Source organism: Centruroides sculpturatus, unplaced genomic scaffold (genome assembly GCF_000671375.1).
Source record: "Centruroides sculpturatus isolate CEXI.00-Female unplaced genomic scaffold, Cexi_2.0 scaffold992, whole genome shotgun sequence".
NCBI lineage: Eukaryota > Metazoa > Arthropoda > Arachnida > Scorpiones > Buthidae > Centruroides > Centruroides sculpturatus.
In genome coordinates, this window is record NW_019385115.1 from 84252 (window position 1) to 93743 (window position 9492).

General features: G+C 37.7%; 1 protein-coding gene across 1 annotated transcript; it reads right to left on the bottom strand.

The window, feature by feature from the left end:
• Positions 1–586: 586 nt before the first annotated feature.
• LOC111634997 (N-acetylgalactosamine-6-sulfatase-like) lies at positions 587–9412 on the bottom strand. Its single transcript, XM_023379841.1, has 14 exons — positions 8370–9412; positions 8172–8295; positions 7150–7224; positions 6507–6609; positions 6298–6441; positions 6151–6217; positions 5955–6082; positions 5751–5887; positions 4948–5051; positions 3997–4133; positions 3029–3131; positions 2793–2914; positions 2591–2708; positions 587–2499 (listed from the first exon to the last, which is right to left on the bottom strand). Exons 1-14 carry the CDS (start codon positions 8457–8459, stop codon positions 2413–2415), a joined length of 1539 nt encoding a protein of 512 aa, XP_023235609.1. The 5' UTR covers positions 8460–9412; the 3' UTR covers positions 587–2412.
• Positions 9413–9492: the final 80 nt, after the last annotated feature.

Here is a 9492-nt window from a genome sequence, read left to right on the forward strand (position 1 = left end):
AGCAGATCTTAGCATTGTCAGTATGTACTGCATTTTTTTCTTTATTTAAATACAGAAATAAATGAGAAATAAAATCAGTCTTTGAAGAATTTTAACTTAACTGAGGAAGAATGGATTTTATTTTTATAATTGAACTCTCAAGATAGAATGATTTGCAATGAGTTAAGTGACAGTAAGTATATTTTTGAACAATTATCCATATTTGAAATGCATATTTGTAATATAAATTTATATATTGATACATATAATGGCCTATACAATATAGTGCTTTAAAAAAATGTTAACATACCATTGTGAATCTTCTCCATAAAATATGGAGGTGTGCAGTCGGTCCCTGTGGCAGGGGTGGTAAAGCAGTACTTTTTTTGAGAACTTTCACAATTGGGATTTTTTTTAAGTGTCCACTCTGTGGGTTGCCCATCAGTGGCAAGCGGTCTTTGTATCCTGAACACTGGGAGTTTGTGGGTTTGCGCCTCGCTCGTACAGGCTGGCCACGTGGAGTTTACCGGGTCTTCTCCGCGTCTGTAACACCTAAATAGGAGCCAGTTTCCCTTAAAAAGACCTCCCGGAAGGCAGATCACCCAAGTGTTGCGTTGCCATAACTCAAACAAACCAAACCACTCTGTGGGCACTAAGGAGGCCTCTTGCAAGCCTATTATGGGTTTGGTCAGGCCCATACAAGGTGGCCTGGTGGTAAGGGACGGGTCCAATGTATCTAGACGGACCGCCATTTGAAAAATTCTTGGGGCTTTTTCGGCTCATCCAGATTTGATCCCGGGTCCTCCAGAGTGGTAGGCTGCCACCTTGAGCACTCAACCATCTGGCCAAATTGGATTGTGACTTCTTGCACATGGAAAAATACACAGGAGATTTAAGAGTGATGTAACTTGAGAAGTAATCAGAAGAATGACGGCTTATTCTGCTTGGAGACTTCTGTAGTGTGAGATAAGCAGTGGGTCAGGGGTTAATCTCGTACTGACCACTTAATCTGCACAGGCTGGTGAAGCCCGATCTCGGAATCGTTCGGATGGCTAGGAGGGCAAAACGAGTGGGGAGTGCGTAGGTAAATCAACAGGTTTCCCCGGAGAGACAGGAGACAGGTTTAACAAATAACAAAATAAAGATTTATTCTATAACTAAAGTTAATTTACAGGAATATACATAAGGAAGTTACTGATTAGTGCTTAGATGCAGATTACACACAAATTTGTCTATAACGGCGATCTACTATTCACTATGCCGCATGAGAGAGTTTACAAAGGCTCTAGAGTGAGAGAAGGTTACTGCATTTCGATATACCTTAATATGATATCGGATGACGATATGCGACGATCATTCTGGACTATGAAAGCTGGCTGGCTGTCACAGGCTTATGTCTTCTACCGGCTTCTCCTCGGACAGGATCGGGACGGGAGACACTTGTACTCGGACCTTCCTGATGGTCGCACTGAAGTGACGATCGTTTTTATACGATCGTCGTTGGCACTGAGCCAACTGGTCGTTCACTCGTTATGATGACTAATTAGCACACGAGCGTTGACTAATTAACAAACGGATGATGACTTGCCTTCCTTCCTAGCTTGTCGATGTGTAAGATTCGACATCCGATCTATTTCCGTTATAACTTGCGATAATGTATTTTTCATCCTCTAATGTTAAACTCAAAAATTTATTCCCTCAAAACCCTCGGGCTCACAGTAGTGATGGAATTTTTGAAGCAAAAAAGAATGTTAGTTACAAAAATGTCCGCTGGGGCGGTAAATGGCGCTGTAATATAGTGGATAACTCAAAATATCGCAAAACTTACGGTGCACTGTATAACGCGACATGAAGATGTGAATGTTTATGCAAGTTCCATTACCAGTGATTTCAACGTGGCGACAACGGAGACCAGCAAATCGAGCATACTGTTGCGTAACCACACAGTGTAACGTGTGTATCGTAACTTTTCAGACATTTTGAGATGTTGCAGCGCCATTTACCGCCCTACTAGATACTTTTATAATCAACATTCTTTTTTTGCTTCAAATAAAATTCCATCACTACAGAAGTGTCCAAGTAGAATAGGTCGTCATTCTGCTGATTACTTTCCGAGTTACGTCTTTTTGAAATGTGAATTTTAATTACGGAAAAAAAAGGTATAAATCGCCTGAATATAAATGGTACTTCAATATAAATTTCTATTAATAACGCAGTTTTATTCAATCACTTGCAAATTGTAAATTAATTTATACAACATTGTTACAATTTCAGCATTCAATTTTAACAATTCTTATGCCTTGAAAGGCCAATCAGGGTTATGTACTGTACTTCTCGTAACGAATGTGTTGGATGCAACATTTTTCGTGGGTCCAAACGATCAGGGTACCTAAAATTGCCACGAGAGTTTTCTAGATGAAAATTGGAACAGTTTTAGTGATTCCATACGCACAAATAAGGTTTAGAAGGTGGAACCTTAAGGCATTTCTTCAATTTCTCGCAACCGGGTGGCCTCCAGTGCTGTGTAAAAAGTTACGAAGCAAGACAATTTAATAGAAAATATGAAGATTATTGCATGTTGCTAGAATGAAAATCACGAAATATAAGTTACCATGACCGAATCATCGCACCAATTGAGTTGAGGTTTGCCTGGATTCAGTGTCGATCTATGAACGTTCACTATTTTCCTGATTTTCGCTATTGTTTCCTTGTATTCTGCGCTGTTAGCACTGGAAATATTTTACCAGATATTGAAGATTTCGGTGATGTAGTTTAATTAATGGATTTGTGAAAATTTTTCAACGAATTTTTACCTGATTTTATATTTTTCACCCGGATCTCTTCCCAAGTGGAACAATATGGGTTGCTGAGTGTAGTTCATCTGAACGTGTGACGTTATACCTGGCAAATCTTCGCCCGGACAAAAGTCGATACCCTGAAATAATAATCGAACGACTTCAAAATTAGCATTTCAAAACAAATGTTTTAGTAAAATTATGATTACGTACGATGAATAAAGATGGGCTTCCTCTAATCCCGTGTAACTTACCTGTTTGAACTCCTTCCAAGAATTACTCCAGCACCAGAAGTGAGCTTTGTACATTCCGTATCTAACGGCCATCAATTCGTCTCCACGATAGTAATATACGGGCCTGTAAGATTTATTAATCGGTAGAATAAAAATGACCCTTCTAGTTTATTTTACTTGTGAGAAATAAGTAGATTTCTTGTAAGTAAAATCGGAATTGGATTTTTTTCTTCTAAGCAATAACAATGTATTACCGTTTCGGTGTGGTAATCCCAGTTTAAGAGATAGTACTTATGGCAAATTGCAGTTTGATCAATTACTGAAAAACAGTGGCTAAACGGCGCTCGTAATCCCAGTTTAAGAGATAGTACTTATGGCAAATTGCAGTTTGATCAATTACTGAAAAACTGGCTAAACGGCGCTCGTAATCCCAGTTTAAGAGATAGTACTTATGGCAAATTGCAGTTTGATCAATTACTGAAAAACAGTGGCTAAACGGCGCTCGTAATCCCAGTTTAAGAGATAGTACTTATGGCAAATTGCAGTTTGATCAATTACTGAAAAACNAAGGAAACTCCTGTGGCATCATCTGGCGTGCAATCAGATCGCAACTTGTAATCTATAACGAATTCTATAACGTTTAATTTTATTAAAATTTTTCTTTAAAGGTTAGCCATCAAGCTGGAACAGTTATGGATTTATTCACCACGGTATTGAAGCTAGCTAATTTGAAAGTTCCTAGCGACCGCATCATCGACGGCATAGATTTAACTCCAACTTTATTACATCACGCCGAAACTCTGAGGTAAGTGTTGCATGTGATGTAGGCCTGTACCGTACACAAGATCTCCGCTTTTCGACCCGATCGATTACTGAAAAACTGGCTAAACGGCGCTCGAGCGCCGTTTAGCCAGTTTTTCAGTAATCGATCGGGTCGAAAAGCGGAGATCTTGTGTACGGTACAGGCCTACATCACATGCAACACTTACCTCAGAGTTTCGGCGTGATGTAATAAAGTTGGAGTTAAATCTATGCCGTCGATGATGCGGTCGCTAGGAACTTTCAAATTAGCTAGCTTCAATACCGTGGTGAATAAATCCATAACTGTTCCAGCTTGATGGCTAACCTTTAAAGAAAAATTTTAATAAAATTAAACGTTATAGAATTCGTTATAGATTACAAGTTGCGATCTGATTGCACGCCAGATGATGCCACAGGAGTTTCCTTCAAATTATTACTCCAGCATTTTATAAAAAGATTCAGAGGCTCACTGCGTACCGAATTCTTAGCTTACCTGTTGTTTGGTATCTTTGAACTGTATACGGTACCTGCCTGTATAAATCTCTATGCCCGACAGTGTATTTACACTAGAGAAGATCCTTACAGTAAATGTTACTTTAAACTGTTGCACGAGAAATTATCCCTTTGCTATGATACTGTATTCATTACGTTTGCACTAATCATTCGATTCTAACGCTTCCTTAGTGTACAATTTTTCTGTCAACTAGTGTATTTTTTGTTACTGTTTTCACTACCTTTCACAACCATTGTATCTTAAAATTCTTATTTTACTTGCCCATCAATGGACGAGTGAGTAAAACCACCGAACTCTGGTAGATTCGAGCCTGGCAAATGGGCTTGCTACATAGTTTTCCGGATTTTTTTTCCATTTGTAACTCCTAAATAAGGGCTAGCTAGTTTCCTATATCGGAAGGAATGCCCTTCCGACAGGCATTCCTTCTCGACAGATCGCCTACCAGTGTTCATTGTTTGTAATATCCGATTAGTTATAATTTGCATCAGAGTCAAAAAATACAAAAATTATGGCAAGTTTCTCGCCAGTGCGTGATTTAGAAATCAATTAAAAATAGATGAACTTCTATTTTTAATTGATTCCGAACTTCTATTCGTAACTATAGTAACGTAATAACGATACTCACCCAACCCGGAGAGATCTTTCCGGGCCACCAAGCGATAGCGGGTTCCCTCATCCCTCCTTCGAAAGTAGTTTGTTTTCCGCACAAAAATGGTCCGTTACTTCCCGCTGAAAAATATCAAATACGTTAGAAAATATCTCTGTGATCACCAGTGCCCGGGTAGATAAAACCACCGGAACACTGCCATGGGTAAAACCTGTGCCAAGTTTGCCTGGAAGGATCTTTCCTAGATGGTTTTGCTAGACTTACGAAGTGTTTGCATGTAATTTACTGATGCCCCTTAAATGAAGCGCTATTAGTAGGGTTGCGGGGGCACAATAGAAAGTATTAAATAATACCAGTTAATCATTGTAAAAATAGTGTTAACCATAGATGGCCAGGTTTATACGATGGCCTCAATCACCTTACGATACTTAAATTCAGCTTCCGTATAGCATAATAGGAAGTTTATTCCAGTCGTAAATGGTAGGGTTTACTAAGTATTGTTTGTACATCTGTAATTGTTATAAACAGGCACTTCAACAATATTGACTAATTCGTGTCACTTCCGTATCATGTATTTTACATAAAAGATTAAATTTTGGGGAGCTAAACTCGGGCCAAATGACATTTTTTATTACCCTCTATCTAGGTCTTGGTATTCTAAAAAAGGCCTTTAAGAAATAACGTTTGTAACATCAAAATAAGAGCCACTTTCCTACCGGGAGGCATTCAAAAAGCTATTTATACAGTAAACACTTCTCGCCCCTATTGTCGACACGTAACTTTTTAATTAACAAGCAGTTAAGATGGAGAAGCATTCTCACCCATGGTACGACTGACCAGAGCGGCTCCGTTGTCCGAGCTGAAGAATACAAAAGTGTCATTGGCAACGTTCATTCTCCGTAGTGTGTCCAAAATAATTCCTACCCCATCGTCCAACTCTCTCACCGCATCCCCGTACCTAAGAAAATAATACTTTCATACGTTGCTTCCTTCAGGGATGGAGCAGCGTGTGCGAAGATTCTTACAATCCTCTGCGACTCTTTCCTAGATAATTTTTAGAAGCGTAGATGGGGGCATGAGTGGCATCGGGTGCCCAATATAGAAAAAATGGGTTTCCGGAATTGGCTTCTTCTTTTATGAATTCGACCGCTTCCTAAAAATCGATTAAAGAGTAATAATAATGTAAGAAACAAAGGTTATTATTAAAAAAAACAATAGAACCTGAATGTAGAGTTTCGTCATGTTGCTTTCTCCGCTTGTCTGGTTAATTTGGAAATCTTCGTAATACCTGGAATAAGATAAATACGTGTTACAATAGAAGAATATTAGGCCTCATGAGCCTATTCTAAAGGATAGAATCCTACCGACCTTCCTACCATCTGGTTGTCTCTGAACACCGGAATATTGGGAGTAGTTTTATCGTCGTAAGGTCCAAAATGACAGTTAGTAGATCCGAACCATTGGTGAAATCCGTGCCGAAGAGGCAGATATGGTTCTCTGTGCCCTAAATGCCTGCCATTGTTGGAAATCAGCCAGTGAAAATTGAGTAATTAGTGAAAGGAATTTGTTTCACTTACCATTTTCCTACAATTTTATTATGGTAACCGGCCGACTTCAGTAATTCCGGTAGTAGAATCTCTTGGTTTTGAATTCCTCCTACGATCTCTTGTGGGGTGTAGGCTGCGCATTGTCGAAAACAATTCTGTTATTAATTTCTAATGTCATGAACATTTCGCATGTAATAACTATGAAATTATTGCCCAAAATCCTAAAGAAACAATACAGTGAATTACTATATCCTTTTATTATGTTAGGGCTTATCATAAGGATGCATTGGTATTATATTATTGTTTTCCATCAAAATTCTTCAAAACTGACCCCGTTATCGTTAAAATTTCTGTCGCTTATCTCTTTTCTAAAGGTTATTAACTCCGGTATCATGGAGTAAGATTTTCAGGGGGAGGAAGATTGGAGACAATTATATCAATCAATTTTTATTTATTTACTTAATTTTTGGGGTGTTTTTTCGCAAGTAGATTATACAATACATTATTACAAAAATACAAAGCCTTTAACGATTATAATTTGTGGAATTTATTACTCGATCCCAGGAGGGAAAAAATGCCCCTTTTGACTCCTCTGTTATGGTTTGCATTTTAATGAGAACTTAAGGTATCCTTTTTCTAAGTAACAATTGTCTATGTGTGATATGAAACTTACCATTGCGAGCGTGAGCGTTGGTGGTATAGAAACCATTTCTGATGGGTAATCTTCCAGTCAGCAGAGCTGCCCTAGCTAAATATAGATTACGTTAATTTGAATTTATAACAATAGAAACGAGTATTCAATTTAAATATGATTACATGGGGTATAAAAGTAGGTATACATTTGTGAATCTGAGAAATATAGATGTTTGATGTTCATTATTTCGTATGATTTAATTTATGAATAAAAATGTTTTTTCCCCATAATAACAACTGTATTCCTACTTTTTCACCCCTCTATTTAACTGAATTATGGTAAATTCTTATTTGTATTTAGACATAACATTAGAGATGTTCTTAATTGTAGAATCTTGAAGATTTGCGTGTAGAATTGGATATTTTAGGAGTAAAGATGTGATTACTGTCAATACCCATTCGCCACTTTTTTAACTCTCTCAGCAGTGTTAGGCAGCAAGAGGGCCTTTTATAGCAAGCCCATTACGGGGTCGGATAAACCCACAATGAGTTGGATGGGCTTGACGTATCAGGATGGACCACCCACGAAAATTTCCTGGAGTTTTTAAACCCGGATCTCCCAGAGTTGTGGGCTGCCACCTCCATCAAGCCAGCACCCATTCACTACTAGAGAACGTGCATACATCTCTCACTAGATCTCCCAGAGTTGTGGGCTGCCACCTCCATCAAGCCAGCACCCATTCACTGCTGGAGAACGTGCACACATCTCTCACTACTATTTACTTGTATTCAAGGCAAAACAATGGACTAAACAGCATTTTTTTCATCGTTCTCATAAAAAATTAGAGTTACTGCCAAAAATAGGCTCCAAGATCAAATGTTTTCATCCATTATTGCATTCAAAATTTAACGATCTTTGGCTTACATTTCATGGAAATAATATTTATAAAACAGTAGTATACTTGAAACGAATAAGTTAAATTACAAAATAATATAAAATTTACAATTTTTGTAATAATAATCGATTAAATATTGAGATTTAAAGATTGCGTGTGCACTTACAGGGAGAACAAAGAGGATTAGCCGTATAGAAATCGGGAAACAGCATCCCTTCGGAAGCCATCCTATCTAAATTTGGAGTCTCCTTATTTGGTTCGCCAAAAACTCCCAAATCTCCCCAACCCATCTGTCGTAGAAGAACGAAAAGGTTCAATTAGTAAAGACTTTCCACGCAGGGAATATTTTGATCGATTTACTCACGTCGTCCATGAACATGATGATGAAATTGGGAGATCGAGAAGTGGCCAGGTAAAATTCGGCAACGAGGACCAAAAGAAAATAGAGGGACATTTTCCACGTTCGGAAACAAGACGAATAATCCCACAGGCACTAGAAAAATAACGAACTTTGATTGATAAACACCGATTAAGTGATAAAAATCGGGTATTTAGGTCATTTCCACTATCGTTCGATACTATTTTAAGTACGTGTACTACGGATTTCCTGATTTTCCTCATTTCCGTTTTATTCTTTGTGTATTAAATTCAATTCGAAAGCGTGCTTTTGACTAAATATTTAAATGTAAATTGATATTGCTACGCTAGAATTAATACCGACGAAATATTTAATTATCGACACGACGAAACGATCGAATAATTAACTCTTTTTGCCCTGTGTGTGTACTAAGAGGGCCTCTTTTAGTAAGCTCATTATCGATTGGATCAGGCCCACAGTGGGATGGGGTTCGAGATATTCGATCCTCCATAACTTCCTGGGATAATTACAGCTCGCCCGGGTTCGATCTTGAATCCCTCAGCAGTAGGATGCCACCATAACCACCTGGCCATCTGGCAGTCAAATTTTGAAGAAACTGGTTTAATGTGAGAGTAGCTTTTTTATTAAAATATTTCTAATGAAAAAGATGATACGAATGCCTCATAGTTGCCTCGTAGAATGTTAATAATGCCTCATATTTGCGAAATATTGCTTACGAAGTCAATACGATAGTATACCTTATAATTGCATAACTATAGATTTACTTTATTTGATATATCTATTTTTTAAAAAGAAAATAGGACAAAAAAATCCCTTCCTATTATCTATCAAGATAAATGGGTTTATTTACAGATATTCAATTTTTATTGCATGGATCTTACTTAGTTCGTTACACGGAGGTCAAAGTATAACTTAAAACTAACTCTATCACTATTTAACTACTAAATTTAATAGCTTAGTACAACATAATACAAAATAAACTACACAGTAATAAGCAAGTTTTGAAAAGCACCATAAATTAATTACACTTTTCGAGGAATTAAATATTAACAAATACAACGCCCGCTTCAAATTTCACACAATGAAAAGAATACACTTCCATGGGCCA